The 24,411-nt window shown below is 40.9% G+C and overlaps 1 protein-coding gene across 2 annotated transcripts in view; it reads left to right on the plus strand.

The window, feature by feature from the left end:
- Positions 1-24,411, plus strand: part of ABCD2 (ATP binding cassette subfamily D member 2) — a 94,051-nt gene that overhangs the window by 13,942 nt on the left and 55,698 nt on the right. Inside the window, exons 2-4 of one of the 2 annotated variants that reach the window (XM_082254442.1) lie at positions 2,351-2,531; positions 7,178-7,299; positions 14,073-14,238. In XM_082254442.1, coding sequence (XP_082110568.1) covers positions 2,351-2,531; positions 7,178-7,299; positions 14,073-14,238 — 469 coding nt within the window. The remainder of the gene's footprint in view (positions 1-2,350; positions 2,532-7,177; positions 7,300-14,072; positions 14,239-24,411) is intronic. The other variant, XM_082254443.1, reaches the window with a different exon arrangement.

The raw sequence follows: 24,411 nt of genomic DNA on the forward strand, positions 1-24,411 counted from the left end.
CATTATTGTGTTGAGCCGGCGGCTCTTTCTTCTGTTGGTTTTGGTGCTCAAGTGTTATCTGTTGCAGGTGTTAATTAAAATTTGTCAGCATCTGCCCACCCAATTGTGTTTTGGCGAGTTATTTCCCAAACGTATGCTGCCATGGAGTCTGTCAGGAAAACTGAAAATTTATATCAAATACTTACCGTAATTTTCCTTTCCTGATGGACTCCATGGCAGCAGGAGTCCCCTCCCAGTTCCTGAGTAGGCTAGTTACAGAACACGGATGCTGAAAGGGAGCAAGGATTTATGGGAGTGGGGTCCTATAGGGTAGGAGTGGAGGCGGGACTACCCAAACGTATGCTGCCATGGAGTCCATCAGGAAAGGAAAATTACGGTAAGTATTTGATATAAATTTTCCGTTTTTCCATCCGTCCAGCGGATCGGATGGGATCAGATTAGAACGGACCGACGGTCCCATCCGATTTTCCCCATAGAGATGTATGGGGAACTGACAGCTGTGTCTCCGCACACAGCGCGGAGACACAGCTGTCATCCTCCTGCTCAGCGGGGGATCACTGAGAAAAGCGGAGTCCGTTTGACGGACACACTGTGTGAAAGGAGCCTAAATGTAAATCAATTTGGATGTTTTAGGCCCCTTTCACACATACGGTCCGTTTGTCTGTTTTTCATCCATCCGTTGACGGATGAAAAACGGACATCAATGTATCTTTATGTAAAAACAGATGACAACGGATGATCGTCAGTTAACATCCGTTTTCATCCGCTTCCGTCAATGTCCGTTTTTTTGAACGTATGAATGCCCTATTTTTCATCCGTCAAATAAACGGATCGGACGAAAAACGGATGACAACGGATGAAAAACGGATGACAACGGATGAAAAATGGATGACAACGGATAAAAAACAGACAACTGATGAAAAACTGATAACAACTGACAAAAAACAGATGACAACTGATGAAAAATGGATGAAAAACGGATGGAAAACTGATATATTTGACGTGACTGAACTGATGAACTGAACGGACCGTATGTGTGAAAGGGGCGTTAGGGTCCTTTAACACGGGCTTTCTGCCCGACTGACTCCATTTTGCTCAGCGGGGATCGATCTGCCGATCCCCACTGAGCAGGCAGATGACAGCTCCATCTCCGCTTACTTTGCGGAGATAGACCTGTCAGATCCCCGCCCCTCTCTAAAGAGACCGCCTGTCTGTTTTCATTCGATCCAATCCTCCAGACAGATGGAAAATAGGGTTTCCATCCGTCTGGATTTCACAGACCACATCGGATCAGATAACAGCAGGTGTCAGCGGACATGTCACCACTGACATCCACTGCTCCATAGAGGTGCATTGAACATTCGATCAGGTCCGCCTGAAAAACTGACAGACGGACATGATCGGAAAGCCAGCGTTAAAGGGGCCTTAGGTAAATATATATAATGATATTGTGAAAGAGTATTGTAAGGCCCCTTTTACACGGGCTTGTGAAAGTAAGCAGAGATGGACCTGTCATCCGCCTGCTCAGCAGGGATCAGCGGATCAATCCGCACTGAGCAAAACGGAGTCCACTGGTCGGAAAGCCCCTGTAAAAGGACCCTTAGTAAAGCGATCCCTGGACCAATCATTTGACTTTTAACCAGTATGCTAATTTGTAGGTAAACGTCTCTCACTTCACCACACAAAGCTGTGTCCAGGCTCAGACATCTGTCCCAAACAGCAGCTTATCGCTGTATGTGCGGCTACATGCAATCAGCAGTAGCCTCTGCCAGTCTGCTATTGGTTTAAATGGGGTGAGCGGCTGCTACTGATTGCATAAACTGGTCATTTCAGCAGCAAGAATTTGCAGATTCTTGACGCAGGAATCTGGCAGCTGCAACAACCCGGCCATGTGAAAGGGGTCTAAACTGTTTCCCAAAGCATTCAATGCAATTCAGTGTATGATCTCAGCTAAATTGGCAAGCCAACAAATGACTGGTATCATAACTCATTACATGTGCACCACCATGGCAACTGCACACCTCCTTGGCTGTAAAGGACAGGGTGGTTTAGTTCCATTTTAAGTCAAGCAAAGCCAGGAAACTTGCATTTTTCAAAGGAGATCATCAAAGGTAGCCTCCTACGTTTCTCACAATGGGGTCACTTTAACATACCTGTCTGCCATCATGTTGTAAAGTGCTGCACAAACTGTTGGTGCTGTATAAATCCTGTATTATAATAATAACCCTAATGTCAGGACGGTTTGTACATTTGTATCAATAATTGCTGTTATTAAATTGCTTTTATGTTTCTTCTGTAATATATTATTATCACTAACTTTTTTTTTTTTTTTTTTTTTTTTCATTTTTAGGTAGAAATGGCAAAACTTCAAAAAAGTTATATGGATCTAGCAGATCAAATGAATCTTATTTTGTCTAAACGTTTGTGGTATGTCATGATTGAGCAGTTCTTGATGAAATATGTGTGGAGTGGAAGCGGCTTGGTAATGGTTGCTGTGCCCATCATCACTGCAACAGGTTTTGCAGATGGAGGTAATTTCTATACTTTTATTAGTTCAGAATCTAGGACTTTCTGATTAAAGTGATTACTTTTATGGGACTCTGAAAGGGCTTGTTATTCAATGTAATAGCAATAAAGTATAAAATAAAAAGAAACAAACAAAAAAATGTTTGAAGCATTTCAGATAAACCTTACATACAAAAAACGCAGTGTAAGTTAGGTACAGTCAGGTCCATAAATATTGGGACATCGACACAATTATAATCTTTTTGGCTCTATACACCACCACAATGGATTTTAAATGAAAGAAACAATATGTGCTTTAACTGCAGACTTTCAGCTTTAATTTGAGGGTATTTACATCCAAACCAGGTGAACGGTGTAGGAATTACAACAGTTTGTATATGTGCCTCCCACTTTTTAAGGGACCAAAAGTAATGGGACAATTGGCTGCTCAGCTGTTCCATGGCCAGGTGTGTGTTATTCCCTCATTATCCCATTTACAAGGAGCAGATAAAAGGTCCAGAGTTCTTTTCAAGTGTGCTATTTGGAATCTGTTGCTGTCAACTCTCAATATGAGATCCAAAGAGCTGTCACTATCAGTGAAGCAAGCCATCATTAGGCTTAAAAAACAAAACAAACCCATCAGAGAGATAGCAAAAATATTAGGTGTGGCCAAATCAACTGTTTGGAACATCCTTAACAAGAAAGAACGCACCGGTGAGCTCAGCAACACCAAAAGACCCGGAAGACCACGGAAAACAACTGTGGTGGATGACCAAAGAATTCTTTCCCTGGTGAAGAAAACACCCTTCACAACAGTTGGCCAGATCAAGAACACTCTCCAGGAGGTAGGTGTATGTGTGTCAAAGTCAACAATCAAGAGAATACTTCACCAGAGTGAATACAGAGGGTTCACCACAAGATGTAAACCATTGGTGAGCCTCAAAAACAGGAAGGCCAGATTAGAGTTTGCCAAACAACATCTAAAAAAGCCTTCACAGTTCTGGAACAACATCCTATGGACAGATGAGACCAAGATCAACTTGTACCAGAGTGATGGGAAGAGAAGAGTATGGAGAAGGAAAGGAACTGCTCATGATCCAAAGCATTCCACCTCATCAGTGAAGCATGGTGGTGGTAGTGTCATGGCGTGGGCATGTATGGCTGCCAATGGAACTGGTTCTCTTGTATTTATTGATGATGTGACTGCTGACAAAAGCAGCAGGATGAATTCTGAAGTGTTTCGGGCAATATTATCTGCTCATATTTAGCCAAATGCTTCAGAACTCATTGGACGGCACTTCACAGTGCAGATGGGCAATGACCCGGAGCATAGTGCGAAAGCAACAAAAGAGTTTTTTTAAGGGAAAGAAGTGGAATGTTATGCAATGGCCAAGTCATTCACTTGATCTGAATCCGATTGAGCATGCATTTCACTTGCTGAAGACAAAACTGAAGGGAAAATGCCCCAAGAACAAGCAGGAACTGAAGACCGTTGCAGTAGAGGCCTGGCAGAGCATCACCAGGGATGAAACCCAGCGTCTGGTGATGTCTAGGCATTCCAGACTTCAGGCTGTAATTGACTGCAAAGAATTTGCAGCCAAGTATTAAAAAGTGAAAGTTTGATTTATGATTGTTAATCTGTCCCATTACTTTTGGTCCCTTAAAAAGTGGGAGGCACATATACAAACTGTTGTAATTCCTACGCCGTTCACCTGATTTGAAAGTAAATACCCTCAAATTAAAGCTGAAAGTCTGCAGTTCAATCACATCTTGTTTGTTACATTTCAAATCCATTGTGGTGGTGTATAGAGCCAAAAAGATTAGAATTGTGTCGATGTCCCAATATTTATGGACCTGACTGTATGTGTATGAAAGCATCAATTGCACGGCACATGTGAGATGTTGTCATGAACAGTTGAGTGAGAGCAATACTTCTTGACACAACCCAATCTTTTATATTTTACCAAAAATTGGGTATAATATTGTATTTGTTTGCATACACCTGCGTTGCGCCCAAAACACAGCACACCAGTATGAACCTGGGCTAGGATTTAATGCAGTGTGTAATAGAGAAGAGTTTGATGGGTTTGCCGTGGTGCCACTACCTTTACTAGTTTGAGAATTGTTGTATTGAAGCTAATAACAGGAAAGATTGAGGAAGTATATACAGTGCCTTTTGAAATTTTCCACATTTTGTCATGTTACAACCAAAAACGTAAATGTATTTTATTGGGATTTTATGTGATAGACCAACACATAGTGCCACATAATTGTGAAGTGAAAGGAAAATAAATGGTTTTCAAAATGTATTTAAAAAGTGTGGCATGCATTTGTATTCAGCTCCCCTGAGTCATTACTTTGTAGAGCCTTCTTTCGCTGCAATTACAACTGCAAGTCTTTTTGGGTATGCCTGTAACAGATTTGCACATCCATAGAGTGACATTTTTGCCCATTCTTCTTTTCAAAATAGCTCAAACTCTGTCAGATTGGATAGAGAACATCCTTGACCAGCAATGTTCAAGTCTTGCCACAGATTTTCAATTGGATTTAGGTCTGGACTTTGACTGGGCCATTCTAACACATGAATATGCTTTGATGTAAACCATTCCATTGTAGCTCTGGCTGTATGTTTAGCTTTGTTGTACTGCTGGAAGGTGTACCTCCGCCCTAGTCTCAAGTCTTTTGCAGACTCCTTACAGGTTTTCTTCTAAGATTGCCATATTTGGCTCCATCCATCTTTACATCAACCCTGACCAGCTTCCCTGTCCCTGCTGAAGAAAAGCATTCCCACAAAATGATGCTGCAACCACCATGTTTCACATTGGGGATGGTGTGTTCAGGGTGATGTGCAGTATTAGTTTTCCGCCAGACATAGTGTTTTGCTTTTAGGCCAAAAAGGTGAATTTTGCTCTCGTCTGACCAGAGCAAATTCCTCCACATGTTTGATGTGTCCCCCGACATGGCTTCTCCCAAACTGCAAACGGGACTTCTTATGGCTTTCTTTCATCAATGGCTTTCTTCTTGCTACTCTTCCATAAAGGCCAGATTTGGGGAGTGCATGACTACAGTAATAGTTTTTCTGTGGAGAAATTCTCCCACCTGAGCTGTGGATCTCTGCAGCTCCTCCAGAGTTACCATGAGCCTCTTGGCTGCCTCTCTGATTAATGCTCTCAGTGCCCAGCTTTTTAGTTTAGGTGGACAGCCATGTCTTGGTAGGTTTGCAGTTTTGCCATACTCTTTCCATTTTCAGATAATGGATTGAACAGTGCTCTGTGAGATGTTCAAAGCTTGGGATATTTTTTGTATAACCTAACCCTGCTTTAGGCTTCTATTCAACTTTATCCCTGACCTGTCTGGTGTGTTCCTTGGCATTCATGATGCTGTTTGTTCACTAAGGTTCTCTAACAATTCTCTGAGGGCTTCACAGAACAACTGTATTTATACTGAGATAACTTAAATTACACACAGGTGAACTCTATTTACTAATTAGGTGACTTCTGAAGGCAATTGGTTCCAATAGATTTTAGTTAGGGGTATCAGAGTAAAAGGGGCTGAATACAAATGCACGCCACACTTTTCAGATACCGTATTTATTTGTAAAACATTTTGAAAACCATTTAGCATTTTCTTTCCACTTCACAATCATGTGCCACTTTGCGTGGATCTATCACATAAAATCTCAATAAAATACATTTAAGTTTTTTGGTTGTAACATGACAAAATGTGAAAATTTAAGGGGTATGAATACTTTTCAAGGTAATGTAAATATTTGTTTGGATGCTTTTCTAATTAATACATAATTGAATTGAGTGTCAGTCTTTTATATTGACCTGTAATTCTACTCATGCAGTATGCATTTACTAACACAGTATATATTATATAAAGTATAGTAAGTGGAAATATATATTATGTATTTATTTATAAAATGTAATTCCACTATATAAATGTGACACTTTTACAGATTTTTTAAAATTTTGCTTATAAAACCCTTTAAGGGAATTTTTTTTTTATCAAGTTAAGTCTTCACCCAGTTCATGCAAAAGACGTGTTGAAATTTAAGAAAAATAGGGTGAGGCCTCATTTCTGATGTATTGCCTTCCTACTGACTGCGGCTAATATGAATATTAGATGTCTAGCCCCTTTTGAGCCATTTTGAAGAGGTAGTCCTAATGCTGGCCATTCAGGGGTAAAAATGAAATGTTATATGTAAATTTGTTAATAAATGACCCATGTCCCACCCAATCCTAGAGATCTTTCACAGATCACAGCTCTGATTGACCATGCCAGCATGGTTGTCTGTGCAAGATGTAAGGCAAGTGAGCATTTTACCAATATCAGAGAGGAAACACTAATCACTCGGACAGGTTGTGTTTTTCTTTTTACTTAATTAATCATATCATTTTTCTTTACCCTCTAACAAGGTTCTGTGGTTTATTAATCCTCCTAAGCCAGCAATTGCTCAGCAGTTCAAATTTTGTAATTTACGCAATAAAAATACCAATATCTGTTCACGTCACATCTGCAGCCCTGCAGATATTAGCTTGTAAATATGAAATTTGACATCTTTTTATCTTTTCATAAATATGTAGGTCAAGTTGTCTGTATTCATATCTGAAAGAGTATGTACAGTAGAAAAAAAAAATGGTTGCTTGCTAATCTATTTATTCTTAAGATTTAGAAGATGGCCAGAAACATGCAATGGTGAGTGAACGTACCGAAGCCTTCACCACAGCTAGAAACCTGCTGGCTTCAGGAGCAGATGCAATTGAAAGAATTATGAGTTCATATAAAGAGGTACCACAAATAATATTAACTGTAAATGCATATATGACTGATATATCTTTTAGAACCTTTTATTTAGGATTTCCCCCTTCAATTTCAAAAAATAAAAAGATTTTAAAAGAAATGTACTCATCTAGTGATGCACCGAAAATTTCGGCCGCTGAAAATTATTGGCCGAAAATAGGGTTTTCAGCATTGTGCCAACAGAAAAAAAGTGCTATTAATGGCTGCCAAAAACTCCCTGTGATTTTGCAGCCTTTAAACCGCAATTTTTCCACGATTTTACCTTGCTTATGGTTTGTGTTTCATAGGTCATGTGACTAAAAAAATGCAACACGGCTGCATTTTTGATGCTTTCTTGCTGCGTTTTCAATGCATTTCTTTTTTTTTTAAGTCATGTCATTTTTATTGAACATTTTTTGTTATACACAAATCACACAACCATATCATCATGTACATAGTAATTAGGGATGCACCGAAATGAAAATTTTGGTCCGAAACCGAAACCGAAAATGCAGGATGCCCTTGGCCGAAAACCGAAACCGAAACCGAAAATGACTTTTTCCCCCAAAATTTTTTTTAAAATGGATAGAACAGGGGCATACACCAAAAACAGGCAGCAACGTACACCTGTCGCTGCCACCCTGTCACAGTATATGTACTGTGATGGGTTGGCAATAGGTTAATTTAATTACCAATGGTATTTGTATTATGCAGCATGAGGGGGTTAATGTATTGTCACTGCTGGTCACTCATCTATTAGTGACCGACCAGTGGCAGTTAATTAACCCCTTTGTGCTGCATTAGTGCAACCAGTGTTAATTAACACTGATACTGGTTGCACTAATGCAGCACAAAGGGGTTAATTACCTGCCTGGTCGGTCACTAATAGATGAGTGACCTGCAGTGACAATACATTAACCCCCTCATGCTGCATAATACTAATATCATTGGTAAGCTGCCTCAGCGTCCTCCTCCTCGGGTGTCCTGCATTCAAAAGTCCCCCTCTGGCCGGCGGCACCGCCTCTCAATGACGTCCCTACTACAATCTGTGCATTATGAATGGACATACAGGTCGGGGGGCGGGGTGAGCGGCCCGCTATAGAGAGAACTAATGTGATCCTTCCTGTCAGCTCAGCACGTCTATGTGTGAATGAGAACAGAACTGAGCTCACACCGGGCGGGGGGGGGCGGGGGGAGCGGCCGCTATTAGCTGTGACTATGTGAGAGCTTCTCTTCACTGACAGGCATGTATCTCCGCTGACAAGGAAGAGAAGCTCTCACATAGTCACAGCTAATAGCGGCCGCTCCCCCCGCCCCCCCGCCTGGTGTCAGCTCAGTTCTGTTCTCATTCACACATAGACGTGCTGAGCTGACAGGAAGGATCACATTAGTTCTCTCTATAGCGGGCCGCTCGCCCCGCCCCCGACCTGGTATGTCCATTCATAATGCACAGATTGTAGTAGGGACGTCACTGAGAGGCGGACGGCCGGCCAGAGGCGGGACTTTTAAAACCTGCCCTGCGCTGCGCCCTCCTCCTTCCCCACGGAGGCCATATTTTATTTTCGGCACTGTTAACCCATTATCGGCCGAAATGAGAGAGGCTCATTTTCGGCCGATAATTTCGGTGGCCGAAATTTCGGTGCATCCCTAATAGTAATATAACCCCCCATACCGAAATAACAAAAAAAAATAATAATTCATTCATAACAATATACATTTCCTCCATACTTTAACGAATTTCTCTAGGCAACCTCTATGCAAAAAAATCATTTTTTCTTTAAGTGTGTTCTCCTTAATTTAAACCTAAACGTTTTCAATGCATTTCAATGGGAAGGTGCATTTTTGGTGCAGTTTGCCAAATGTGCACCAAAATTGCAGGAAGCAGGATTTTTAACACCTCTTCAAAAGGTGCCGATAATGGTTGACAGTTACTTCATATTCATTTAAATTCATGATATTAATTAAAAAGTCGACTATAATACAATTTTTTATAAAAAAAAAAAATATATATATATATATAAATTTTTTTTTTTCTTTTTTAAACGCCAGTTTCGGCCAAGTGCATCCTGAATTTTTATTTGGTTGCACCACTAGTCTCACCATCTGCAAGAAGAAGTGACTAAACCTTGAATATTTGTAGTCAGTTACAATCCACATATAAGGACATATGGGGACCAAGTCACTAGAGCAAAAGTGCACATTTTTGCATATGAAAAGAAAACTCAGTCAACTTTGTGCATATATTCACACATGAATTCATGAAAGGTTGCACATGCATCAATAGGATGCAAAGTCACACATGTTCCTCTGCTGATACAGTTTGTGAGCAAACATTTCCTATGCAAACTGACCTCTTTACACATACTGCTGCGTGCTTAACTGCCAGGAAGCATGCAAAGTAAAGCAATTAAATGGAGGGGAGTTTTTCTGGAGGGTGATTGCTGGTCTTTTATTGATGCAGCTAAACAGGTTGTCAGGAGCCATGAAAAAAATGTGTATGCTGCAATACCTACCAAATCAAGCACAAGCCAAACTTCACTCTCTTAACCAACTGTTTTTAATCCTTGCTGCTAGCATTAGTAAATAGATAGCAAAATATATCAGATTTACCTGTTCTCTTCAGTTACCTCCTGGTTTCCATGCCTAGACAAATTATGTCATAAATTCCTAGAGTCTTCAGGAGGGGTTTTGTTAGCTAGGCACACCCTCCTGTCTACATGCCTGAGCTAAGAGCAGATGGATTCCAGGAATAAATGCTATGAATCTGCCTATAGTCAATATTGCCATGGCTAGAAATTCTATGGGTTTTTCAAACTTTTGTTTCCTAGCAAAATAAAGTATGGAGGGATGGATGAGTCTGCTTTGAATAGTAAAATCAATAATGTTTTTGGTTTGTGGTACTAAGATGCAGTGTAAGTCCGCTTTAAATAGATTACCATTTGGAATACCTGTGATGATGGGAAATAGTGTAAGAAAAGTAAAAAATAGACTTTTTAAGCTTTCATATTTTGCATAGTTTAGACTAAATCAACTGTAACCCCCTCCAAAAAATATGTTACACATATATTTAGAATAGAATGTTGTTACTTTTTAATCCACAATCCCACTTCTTGTAATCCTTTTTAGATCAGCCAAGTAACTTCCTAAGCAGGGAATCCCAGATACTAAAACTCACTGGATAAACACAATTGGCAATAAGCTCCCAAATGGGAACTAAATAAAAAACTGATTTCCATATTATTGCTAAAAAAGTAATTAAAGTACAGTAAAACCTTGGATTGCGAGCATAATTCGTTCCGGAAACATGCTTGTAATCCAAAGCACTCTTATATCAAAGCAATTTTTACCATAAGAAATAATGGAAACTCAGATGATTCGTTCCACAACCATTTATTCATAAGTCTTTCAGTTTATAGTCTATATACAAAGATTATAGCAATGTGATTGGTTGTGTCATCATAAAATGTCCATCCACAAATGGCGCCTCCACAAGGGGATTAGAAGCAAAATCCAGCAGGAGCTACAGAGTATAAAAGAGAAGAGAGGCGCCTCTAAGTGTAGCAGTATGGGGACATTTAATGAAGGTACAACATTTAGCAACTCACATGGTTGATGATTAAAGAGGCACATCTAAGTATGCAGGCATCCGGGGTAAAGCTGTCCACATAGACCATCTTCTGAACCACTGGCTCACACCAATGTCAGTGTGCAATTGTAATTGGGAAGACTACCCTGTAGTAGAGTGATCTGAAAGCGAGACTTTGAATCGCTCGTGGAGCGCAGTGTGGAAGGGTGTGATGAAGATGGCAGTGCGGAGGATGGTCTATGTGGAAAGCTTTACCCCGGATGTCTGCATACTTAGATGTGCCTGTTTTATCATCAACCATGTGAGCTGCTAAATATTAAACCTTCATTAAATGTAACAATATTGCTACACTTAGAGGCGCCTCTCTTCTCTTTTATACTCAGCTGTGACATGACGCTACTTGTATATCAAGACATCGCTTGTATATCAAGTCAAAATTTATTTTAAAAATTTGCTTGTCTTGCAAAGCGCTCTCAAACCAAGTTACTCTCAAACCAAGGTTTTACTGTATATGTAAACCCTCGCCTTGTAAAATAATCCATTCCGTTTAAAATAGAAATGAACAGAAAAACATTTGTATATATATATATATATATATATATATATATATATATATATATAAATCAACATTTAAATACATTTTTCCCTGCATAGATAGATGAGAGTGGAAAAACTACAGGTTTTGGTCTGTTCGGGATGGGGGGGGGGGGGGGACCATTGGAGGGGAGCAGGCTGAATTCACAGGCTGATCTTGCAATCTCTCATGCCTAGTGTGGTTAGTTGTTTAATAGGAAAGCAGAGGGACTGGCAGGATCACCAGGGATTTCACACAAAGGAAGCAATACAAAGAGAATGGTATATTTTTCATACAAGGACATCATACAGAAGGCATATATCAGGAATATAAATTGTTGAGTTTACGTACTCTTTAACCACTTTGATACCGGTCATTTTTACCCCCTTCCTGCTTAGGCCAATTTTCAGCTTTCAACGCTGTCACACTTTGAATGACAATTGCGCGGTCATGCAACACTTTTCCCATATAAAATTGTTATCATTTTTTCACACAAATTGAGCTTTCTTTTGGTGGTTTTTAATCACCGCTGGGTTTTTGAGTAAATGGCATGGCAAGTTTTCTCAAGGTGTCATTTTTTGTCACAGATTTTTTGGTAAATTGGGAAACTAAAAAACTGTTTTTAAAATATGTTACATACTGTCACCAGTGCGGTACAGCGTCATCATACAACTGGTGTGGCAGTGATCACGGACACTTGGTGATGGTATATAAAAAATAATAATAATTGTTTTTCTTTATTTACAATTTCTTTTTTTTTTTTACATACAATGATCAGAGCAATACAGTGTACCATAATAACACTGTACAGCGCTAGGAAGGTGATTGTGATTTTTTTTTAAACACTATGATTGCTTATAACTGTGGCTTCCAGTTAAGTCAATTTTTTCAGGCATGCTGGGTTAAAGTACACTATTTGTAGACACTTTAGTTGCATTGGTTCAACTAAAATGACTTTCTTAACCAGTTAAAGACATGAATTGTGCCCAAACAAATTTCCTCCTCAACACATCTGCTCTACCTAGTAAAGTCACAAGGAATGGCTGTTTTACAGCCAGGTTCTATTCTGCGTCTCAGGAGCACTGATCGCATCTCCTATGTAAAAAAAGCCTGAAAACAGTATTTACAGGCTTCATTAACCACTTCCCGCCCGCCCTATAGGTGATTCACGAAGTGGTTGCATTATCCTAACCAGACGTCATATGACGGCGGCAGGATAATGCGCTCTGCGCGGAGCGGCGATCGGTGATGCGGCGTGTCACTCTGACACACTTTATGAACAGTGCCCTGTAAGATGTTCAAAGCTTGGGATGTTTTTTTATAACCTTACCCTGCTTTAAACATCCCCACAATTTTATCCCTGACCTGTCAAGTGAGTTTCTTGGCCTTCATGATGCTGTTTGTTCACTAAGGTTCTCTAACAAACCTCTGAGGGCTTCACAGAACAGCTGTATTAATATTGAGATTAAATTACACACATATGGACTCTATTTAATTAGGTGACTTAGGTGACTTCTGAAGGCAATTGGTTCCACTAGATTTTAGTTAGGGGTATCAGGATAAAAGAGGCTGAAAATAAATGTACAGCACACTTTTCAGATATTTATTTGTAAAAAATTGTGAAAACCATTTATAATTTTCTTTCCACTTTACAATCATGTGCCACTTTGCATTAATCCATCACAGAAAATCCCAAAAAAATACATTTAGGTTTTTGAATGTAACATGAAAAAATGTGGAAAATTTCAAGGGGTATGAATACTTTCTCTTTCGTTCATCGTCATAATCATTGGGTTATACGGCCCCCTACAGGAGTAGGACAGTAGGCAGAAAAAGAATCTGGCTACGCCTATGGGCAGTCCCAGGGGTACTCCTTCTCCCTGCTATAGGTACTCAGTTTTTTTTTTTTTTTTGCTGCCTAGTCACAAAGTTCTGTAAAGTTGATGTGTTGGCATCTGCAGATGCTTCTTTTGGCTGCAAGGTTTCGCAGGCTGCTGTTTAGAGGACCTCTTTGAGGGTGTATTTTTTTCAGGTAGGCTCCAGTTGTTTTGGTTGAGCTCCTGTTGCCTGGTTGGCTACGGTTTAGCCTGGGGAATTTTTTTTGCTTTTCCCACCCCTCGTATTTAACACTGCTTCGGACGTTCCAATGGTTATGAAAATCAGGAGCTGTGTCCATCAATGAATGAAAATGGTATTTTTTTTACTTACCGTAAAATCTATTTTTTTGATGCTTACTGACGGACACCGCACCCACCCCTCTGTGGAGTTGTAATTCTTCTGACACTGCTTGTAACAAAACTGAGTACCTATAGCAGAGAGAAGGTGTATTCCCCCCCCCCCCCCCAGGGACTGCCCATAGGCATAACCAGATTCTTTTTCTGCCTAGTGTCCTACTCCTGTAGGGGGCAATATAACCCAATGGTTATGAAGATCAGCAGCTGTATCTGTCATTGAACATTAGAGAAATGGATTTTATGGTAAGTCAAAAATCCCACTTTTTCAAGGCACTGTAATTAACCCTAATTAATTTCTCCCATTCTCCCCTTAGCTATTTTTTTTCATTTGCTATTTCTTTATTTCTTTTTGTTATTATCATTCTTTATTTCTTTTTTTTTTTTATAGGTTACAGAATTAGCGGGATACACAGCAAGGGTTTACAACATGTTTTCTGTTTTTAATGAAGTTAAAAAAGGAATATACAAGAAATCAGTGATTCAAGAAACACAGATGCAACTAAAAAACCAAGAAAAATATGGATTTCACATAGAAGGGCCCCTTGAAATTAAAGGTAATTTTTCTTTCTAAGCTACTAATTTTTGTACAAACTAGACGAAATTCTTTCTAAACCTAATTATTTCTATTGTGTACTGTAAGCTGTTTCTTAAATGTGACTGTTTTGAAATGACATCACACTAAAATATTCAAATATTTCATTTCATTCTCTGTACAAAGGTTTAGAGAGCATGGTTGACAAAATGTCCTTAAAGCCTACCCTTTATTTTTGCTGTCCACAATGCTAAATAAACTAATGTTGCAAGTAGGCTCAGATTTTGTAATGAGATCTGGTTAAAGATCAGGAACTGAGCAACTGCTGATGTGGTAATAGGTCAGGAAAAAAATGTGCTGCTGTATCCAAATGTGTTTTAAAGTTAAAAAAAAGAGTGCCTCATTTTATGCAAAATAAATGTTCACATGGGTGGTAAAAACTGCTAATGAACATAAATAAAAATAAGGGAATATTTATAAAGCAGTATATTTGACTTCCACCAAAAATTACTGGTAGCCAGTCAGTCACTTTCATTTAATAACCTGGAGTGAATGTTTGGTAAATGCCAGATTGACTTTTTTGTAAAAATGCAACTAAGTGTATTTTTGACACATCTTGTATCATTGAATAAATGCAGAATAAGCAAATATGTTTGCAAATACAACCGTTGACCTATTTGCTTCTATCACTAGAGAGTTTTAAGGGTATCTTTCAGAGCCCGTTCACACTGGGGCGACCTGGTCGCCTGAAAGGTCGTCGTAGGTCGCCTGCCATAGAGAACCTGTGGACCCGTTCTAATAGGAGCGACACAAGTCGCTCCGACTTAGAAAAAGGGTCCGGAGCTTCTTTGGGGTGACCCGGAGCGACCTGCATTGACTTCAGTGTTATGAAGTCCGTGCCGGCCGATCCGAGGTCGCGGTGCGAGCAGCGCACTGCGACTTGTGAGGTCGCCCCGGCAAGTAGCTTCGCCCCTGTGTGAACGGGGTCTCAAGATCAACCATTTCTTACCAAACATCCTGGTTGATATCTGGTAAAGCAAAACAAAAATACAGGCATATTTATTTCTAGGAAGCAATGAATACCAGGATCTCTGCAGATGTGTGCAGTTATAGCTCATAATACTATGTTGAATCACAATCTGGCCATAGTTAGCATTTCTCCAACAGAATAAACTAACTACACCTCAGGGCTCAGGTAACCATCTTTCAGATAGTTGGTGCACCCATCGTGACTATTTCAATTTGCTGCCAAATGTTGATGGACCTTTCATTGAAATGAATGACATTGGTGGTCTGCATAAATGAGGTGGCCAGCTAGATAGATTTAAAAGAAAAGGTTGTGTGATGCCAGGACATATCTCGATGTAGGTAAAGCGTTTGATATGGTTCTCTTAAAAAAGTCATACAAGGTTCACTAAAACTTGAGCACCCAGAAGCTGTGCATGGTAGCCAATCAGCTTCCAACTTCAATTAAGCTTGACAATCAAACCCGAGAGCTGATTGGTTTCTAAGCAAAATTGCACCAGGTTTTACACGCCCTCCTCCACTGTGTCTAGCTTTCGAGACCTCACCTACAAAAAGATATTGATAAAATAGAACAAGACCAGAGACGGGCACCAAAACGGTGAAAGGTCTGAATAAAGGAGAGACTGCAAAAACGTAATATGTACATTCTCGAGGGATAAACGAAAGTGTAGAAATGACTGAAACCTTTAAATATATTTAAGCTGAAGTTTAGCAGTTTTTCTTTTGCTTTACAGATATAGGGACATAGTTTACCTGTGTAATAAAGGATGCTCTATGTTACGTAAGCAACTGGATCCTAAAGAAATCTTCACTGCAGAGCTGCCCCATCCTCTTTCTGTGGCTGAATTTCCAGTGTTCAGACAGTATGAGTATGGGATCCGGGTCGAGGTGTTTTGAAAAAGCTCCTGATGATGACTCACCCTGGTGGTGGAACTACCAGGGTCCCAAAGGTCGCACTTGCGACAGGGCCCTGGTGTTCTGCCACTGTTGGGTCAGGGCAGAAGGGTTGATTGCCGCAGGGCTCTGAGCTGAGAGCATCTTTCTCATACAGCCCAGAGCCTGCACTGACAGTTCCCTCTCCCTCGCATGAATGGGAAAGAACCTAACTGCTCCTTCTCCTACCGCTCCTAGAATCCTGTGTACATTGCAGGAAGTATGAAGCTAAGACACTGAATTTATTCATTCAGCTACTGGGTTTTACATTTCCCGCAGTTCATACACCGGAGGGAAAGGGTGGAAGGAGAAGGAGCAGATTGGCTCTCTCCCATCAGTGTGAGGGAGAGGGAACTGTCAGTGCAGGCTCTGGGCTGTATGAGAAAGACGCTCTCAGCTCAAAGTCCTGCTGAGGAAGCACTAATAGGCTGCACTGATAGGCGGCATTGATGAGCACTGATAGGTGGCACTGATGGGCACTTATAGGCAGCATTAATGAGCACTCATAGGTGGCACTGATAGGCAGCACTGATGGGCACTGATAGGCGGCACTGATGGGAACTGATAGGCAGCATTGATGAGTACTGATAGGTGGCACTGATGAGCGGCACTGATGGGCACTTATAAGCAACACTGATGGGCACTAATTAGCAGCACTAATAGGCGGCAGCGATGAGCACTGATGGGGCACTAATGGGCACTTATAGGCAGCACTGATAGGGGGTATTGATGAGCACTGATGGGCACTGATAGGTGGCATTGATGAGTACTGATAGGTGGCACTGATAGGCAGCACTGATAGGGGGTATTGACATGCACTGATGGGCACTGATAGGTGGCATTTATGAGTACTGATAGGTGGCACTGATGAGCGGCACTGATGGGCACTTATAAGCAACACTGATGGGCACTAATTAGCAGCACTAATAGGCGGCAGCAATGAGCACTGATGGGGCACTAATGGGCACTTATAGGCAGCACTGATAGGGGGTATTGATGAGCACTGATGGGCACTGATAGGTGGCATTGATGAGTACTGATAGGTGGCACTGATAGGCAGCACTGATAGGGGGTATTGACAAGCACTGATGGGCACTGATAGGTGGCATTTATGAGTACTGATAGGTGGCACTGATAGGCAGCACTGATAGGGGGTATTGATGAGCACTGATGGGCACTGATAGGTGGCATTGATGAGTACTGATAGGTGGCACTGATAGGCAGCACTGATAGGTGCCACTGATGGTCACTGATAGGTGGCATTGATGAGCACTGATAGATAGCACTGGTGGGCAGCACTGATGAGGCTGCACTGAGAATCAGGATACTGTGTTTATATATTATCACTGTAAACAATGTACTGACAGTCTTGCCAGTTAACAGCTCTCCTTTCCTCACACAGACATAGTGTTGGGAGAAAAAGACTGCCGATATCCAGCAAGTCTGTTCACATGTGATCAGCTGATCACATAGTAACAGGCCGCTGTGATTGGCCCTTTACCGTGATCTGTGATCAACTATCACAGAATGCACTGGATGAGCTCCCCAGGGGGCACATGGGAGGCAGGGTTCTGGGGGGATGTTCATGGATGCCTTCCCATAACTGGTAGCCCGCGGCTTGGTTGAAAGGGGGGGGGGGGTCAGGGGGGCCCTTTATGGTTTCTTGCATCGGACCCTGAAGGTTCTAGTTACGCCTCTGACGCACTCCTCCTCCCTCCTCTGAGAAAAGTTCTTTGATTGCTTTTACTACCTGTAACATGATCTGTTAATGGGGAGAATGTGATAAGTCACATGAGTCTCACATCCAATCACAGATAATGTTATAGATAGTGAAAGCAATCAATGAAGTGTTTCAGTGGCACAGGAGGGGTTTGATACTTGTCTGGAACTTTTTCACAGCAGCTCAGCCCTTCGCTTGAGGCTGTTAACCCCATGTAGCCCAGACGTTCAGAGACAGGTAAAGGATGGGGCACCTCTGCACTCCAGGAACAAGCTGCCTGCATAATACAAGTAAGTTATGTTGCTAAAGCTGTAGAGCAAAAAAAAAAAAAAAGCTAAACTTGAAACATAAAGCGGTCGTAAAGGTTACATTTATTTAAATGAAATTGAAAAACATGGTATACTAACCTGGTCTGTGGAATGGTATTGCTGCCCTAAACCTCCTCCTATGGGGTCTCCTGCACTCCTGGCTCTTACTCTTCTGTATGTGCCCCTATTGCAAGCTGCTTGCGGCACACCTGCCCCTGCTTGGGCTCACTCATGAGCTGGGCTGTGTGTGTCCATAGACACAGACAGCGTGGTTTGGACTCGCGCCCTTTCACTCCTTGCAGGATTTGAGTGACAGCAGCAGGAGCCAACAGCAACTGCTGCCTCCTCTGTGTCCTGTAAGGAGAAGGACACAGACCAGCGCTGCTGCAGATGGGCACAGCACTGAATCAAACAAGAGGGCAGCACTTACGGTATGAAGCTATGATCAAGACAACAGTGACATTGCTTTAAACTAACAAGGGAAAAGCTCAGAACTAACTTTATGAAGTAATATTTTACCAAAGGAATAGTTGATGCTTGGAATAGCCTTCCAACAGAGGTAATGGGTTGATTTTCTAAAGGCATTGCAATTGCATGGGAAATTGCACTTTGCAAAGGAATTTGCCCCAGATCTTAGAGCAGTGTTTTTTAACCTTTTTTTTTTAGACAAGGCACCCTTTAAAATTTGGCAGGGTTCTAGGGGCACACTAGTCAAAAATGTAAAAAAATAGAAATGTTACTTAACATCAATGGGAGACCTAAGCCTGGGATGATACACACAACTGCTCTATTCTGGCAGGAATGGATGGAAGGCAGACACAGAGCTCCTGGTCTGCAGCCTTAAGTCGCTCCCTTTACTGGGTCTCTGGGTAAATTAGGCTCGAAAAGTTCAGAATTGCAATGGCATTACTTGAAACTACTGACTACTCACTCTCCTAATATATCTGAAACCTATCCAAATCCCTATCTTGAAATTTTATTTTTAATGTGCGATCTTCCCTAATCTGTGCCAGAAGTGGCAAGTCTTTTGAGCTTTCCAATGTACATAAACTCCCAAGCGTTACGGACCAAGTTAAACTCTGCAAAAGACTCCGTCAGAAAACCGTGACTAAATCTTATGTTGAGAATTTTTAGGTGCTGAGAGATAAGATCGGAAAGTGTGATGCCGTTTGTATGTGCATTACACAAGATAAACATCTCAAGAATGTCCTGTTCTACAAAGGAGCACCAGAGGGTGAGCTTAAATCTGAAGCCATGTAATGTGTCAGATGAGGTGAGAACATTTTCTTCTTTACCTTGGATATTAGCTTTCAGTTCTTCGAGATGCCTAAAAATGTCGGCAAGATGTGCAAGTTTTGCACATCATTGCGTCACTGTGTGACTTCCATCAACGCGGCGTATGCAGAATTCTGTTCTATTAGAAAGGTCCTGATTTTTTTCTCTTAACTCATATATTCGGTCAGAGGCATTTCCCCATGAGAGCCAATGGTCAGCAGTGTGTAGCAAGAAGCTATGATGTTCTGCTACCATTTCTGTGCACAGAATGGAAAACAGACGTGTCTTTAAGGACCGCACCCTCATGTAATTAACAATATGCTTCTCTCTGTCCAGTATATCTGAAATTTCTTTTTGCAGGGTCTAGTGCCTCCCTGTGAAAGAAGCAGTGAGTGTTTTGCATGCTCGGATTTTGTGCTTTGACCCTGCTGATGAAACCCTTGGCATTATCAGTGCAGATACTTACATAGTTACATAGTTATTCAGGTTGAAAAAAGACACAAGTCCTTCTGGCTCAACCAATAAAAAGCAAAAAACACTGATACAGTTCTTCCAGTTTAATCCACCCTGTTCAAGATACTCAACTGTCGCACGATTGTTTTCTTTTGTATCAGTTTTGCAAAAAAAAAAAAAGTCTCTCTGATAAGGTTCCCATAAATGCTGAGCATGCCGCTTATGTCAGTTGATTCATCAGCTTGTAAGGAACATTTCTCAGTAGATCTGATTTTTTCAGAAACTGTATCTTCAATATCTGTAGATATTTCACTGATTTACCTTCCAGTCATACTGTCAGACTGTTCCACACTTTTGCAATTTCTTTTGCTGCTTTGTGGGCCTAGCATTGCTGTGCATGCTGGAAGTGTTGGGGCTTCTTAGCCTGTGCTATTTTTTCAGTCACTTGTAAGCTAGCCTACGGTGCTTTATCTTACACTTTTGCCCTCTTCAGCATGACTTGCTCTTGTTATTTGTGTTTACTTTTCATAAGATTGAAATATTCTGCTTCATGCTGGCTAGTGATGAATGAGTTGTTCTTTTGATTAACAATTTCTTACTACATACCAGGCACATAGGATAATGTATGTCGTACAGATAAAACCATATGACAGGAAGATGTGTTCGTACTGTCTTTTTTTTGTCTTGATGTTGGCCTCCACTACCCTCTTTGCTGAGCTACCTGTGGACGATGAGGTTGATGGCTCATATTCAGAGCTGTCGGATTACTAGAGCCTTTCTTTACTACTTAATGCTAGAGAGTTGAGTAATTTGCACCGCAGAGTTCAGAGCCCATTCGTTTGGAACTCTGAGTTCAGAGATCAGTATTTTTTACTGCAGATTTGAGATTGGTAGTTTGTACTTTGTACCGCATACTTCATAGTCCATTAGTTTGTACCACAGAGTTATGAGATTAGTGGTTTGTACCGCTGAGTGCAGTAGTTTGTACCGCGGACTCCAGAGATCAGTAGTTTGTACCGTAGAGTTCAGTAGTTTGTACCGCAAAATTCAGGAGTCCAGAAGTCTGTAATGCAGGGTACAGGGATCAGTAGTTTTTAACTCAGAGTTCAGTAGTTTGTAATTTAGAGCTTAGTAGTTTGTTCTGCATAGTTCAGAGTCCAGTAGTCTGTAATACAGGGTACAGAGATTATGATTATTATTATTATTACTATACAGGATTTATATAGCGCCAACAGTTTGCGCAGCGCTTTACAATGTGAGGGAGGACAATACAGTTACAATACAATTCAAAACAGGGGGAACTAGAGGGCCCTGCTCGTTAAAGCTTACAATCTAGAAGGGAGGGTCAAGTGAAACAAAAGGCAATAACCGTGGGGGATGGGCTGATGGAGAAAATTGAGGTATATTTGTTAAGTGTGGGTAGGATAGGCTTCTCTGAAAAGGAGGGTTTTCAGAGATCGCCTAAAAGCTAATAGAGTAGGAGATAATCGGACAGATAAGGGTAAGGAGTTCCATAGAATTGGAGAGGCTCTGGAAAAGTCCTGGAGATCAGAAACGCTCAGCAGTTTGTAAGGCAGAGTTCAGTAGTTTGCAATGCAGAGATCAGTAGTTTGTACCACAGAGTGTAGTAGTTTGTAACGCAGAGTTCAGTTGTTTGTAATGCAGAGTTCAGTAGCCAGTAATGCAAAGTTCAGAGTCCAATAGGCGTAAGGCAGAGTTCAGAGATCAGTAGTTTGTAAGGCAAAGTTCAGTAGTTTGTAACTCAGAATTCAGAGATCAGAGTCCCTTAGTCTGTAATGCAGGGTACAGAGATCAGTAGTTTATAACGCAACATTCAGTAGTTTGTAAGCCAGAGTTCAGTAGTTTGCAATGCAGAGTTCAGTAGTTTGTAACGCAGAGTTCAGTAGTTGGTACTGTAGCATTCAGTAGTTTGTAACATATAATTTAGTAGTTTGTAACATTGAGTTTAGTAGTTTGTAACATAGAGTTCAGTAGTTTCTAATGGGCCATACACACTATAAGATTTTCTTAACCTCCTAGGCGGTAATCCCGAGCGTGACTCGGGGTTGATTTTTCATATCAGGAGCGGTAACCCCGAGTCACGCTCGGGGTTGATTGCAGAGAGCGCAGCGGTGTTCTCTTACCTTATCCTGGCGATCCAGCGATGATCTCTCATTGCTGTGACCGCCAGCCGAGAGTCCCGCCGCTCCTCCGTCCCTCCGTCGGTGTGATCACTTCCTAGTTCCGTTCCCTGCAGCAGCAATGCTGCATGGGAGCGGAACTAGGGAGGGAAATTCAAAAAAAAAAAAAAAAACGTTGCACAAAACACATTTTATATTATATATATATATATATATATATACATATATATATATATATATATATATATATATATATATATATGCATATATATATATATATATATGCATATATATGTGTGTGTGTGTGCATATATATATATATATATATGCGCATATATATATATATATATATATATATATATATATATATATATACCGGTATGTATATATATATATATATATATATATATATATATATATATATATATATGCACACACACACATATATATATATATATATATAAAATTATATTATTGATTCAATTATAATTCATGCGTTATATATTATATAATAAAATTATATTATTGATTCGATTATAATTCACGTGTTTGTGTTTCAAATTTATCACATCTGGGATGTCTACTAGACTCTTGTTTTGGTCAGGTTTAAGTCAGTAATTACTAAGAATTGTAGGCCTATAATACATAACGCCAAATTTCCATGAAAACAATTGTACCGCTTTTGGTATGTAATTCCTGACATAATCATACCGCCAGGGAGGTTAAGACTTTTTCCTTTAGATTTACCAAAACCATATAATATGAGGTCAAACCTAAACACTTTCAATTTGTATGCAATCTGGCAGGCCCTTGCACTACATAGAAAAGGTAAATCTGAAGGAAAAAGTCTTCAGAAAATCTTATAGTGTGTATGGCCCTTTACGCAGAGTTCAGTAGTGTGTAAAGCAGAGTTCAGTAGTGTGTAATGCAGAGTTCAGTAGTTTCTAATGCAAAGTTCAGTAGATTTTAATGCAGAGTTCAGTAGTTTGTAACGCAAATTTCAGTAGTTTGTAAGGTAGAGTTCAGTAGTTTATAACGCAGAGTTCAGTAGTTTGTAAGTCTGCCCTACAACGTACTAAACTTTGAACTGTGTGGTCAGAGTTCAGTAATTATAAATACAGAGTTCACAGCAGTGTTATTTTCATCAATGAAAACATTTTTGTCATAATTTTCATCAGCGGCATATTTCCAGTGACGAAAACGAAACTAAAATTACGCCAAGTTTTCGTCAATTGACGAAAACTATAACGAAAATCAATTCATTTTCATCAGTGGACGAAAACGAAAATGTGAGGGAGAAACATTTACCCACGTGAACTTGGAGCTCTGCCTGTAAAGCCTGTGAGTGTTTTCCCATCCAGCATGCAAGTTAGCGACCGTAGCATGCTTGTGGTATGCTTCGCACTGTGCAGCAACACAGGCCTCCTCAGATGACTGTCCAGAGCACTGTCCATTACAGTCCTCCCGAAAGTCCCCACTCACAACTGTCTAGAGCACTGTGCACTCCAGGCTTCCTCAGACCACCCAGAGCAGTGTGTACCATTACAGGTCTCCTCAGACGACTGTCTAGAGCACTGTGCATTACAGGCCTCCTCAGACTGCCCAGAGCACTGTGTAGCATTACAAGCCTCCTCAGACCACGGTCCAGAGCACTGTGCATTACAGGCCTTCCCTCAGAGCACTGTGCAGCATTACAGGCCTCTCAGACCACTGTTCAAAGCACTGTGCAGCATTACAGGCCTCCTCAGATGACTGTCCAGAGCACTGTGTATTACAGGCCTCCCAAGAGTCCTGACTCACATCCGTCCAGAGCACTGTGCATTACAGGCTTCCTCAGACTGCCCAGTGCAATGTGTAGCATTACAGGTCTCCTCAGACTTAGATGAATGTCCAGAGCACTGAGCATTACCAGACTCCCGAGTCCCGACCGTCCAGAGGACCAGACCACTGTGCATTACAGGCCTCCTCAGACCGCCCAGAGCACTGTGTAGCATTACAGGCATCCTCAGACCACTGTCCAGAGCACTGTGCATTACAGGCCTTCTCAAACCACAGTCAAGAGCACTGTGTAGCATTACAGGCCTCCTCAGACCACTGTCCAGAGCACTTTGCTCATTACAGGCTTTCTCAGACCATTGTCCAGAGCACTGTACAGCATTACAGGCCTCCTAAGACCACTGTCCAGAGTGTCTGTGTAATTTGTTCAAACACTATTACCATCAATAATAACATGTGATTTGATTTTTTTTTTTTTTTTACACCAGGAATATATGAGTTTGGAAATTCTAGAGAAATGCTTTAATAATGCATTCCAATTTAACTAACCCCATTTGGTTTTA

Source organism: Pelophylax lessonae (assembly GCF_965119305.1).
Source record: "Pelophylax lessonae genome assembly, chromosome: 4".
Lineage (NCBI taxonomy): Eukaryota > Metazoa > Chordata > Amphibia > Anura > Ranidae > Pelophylax > Pelophylax lessonae.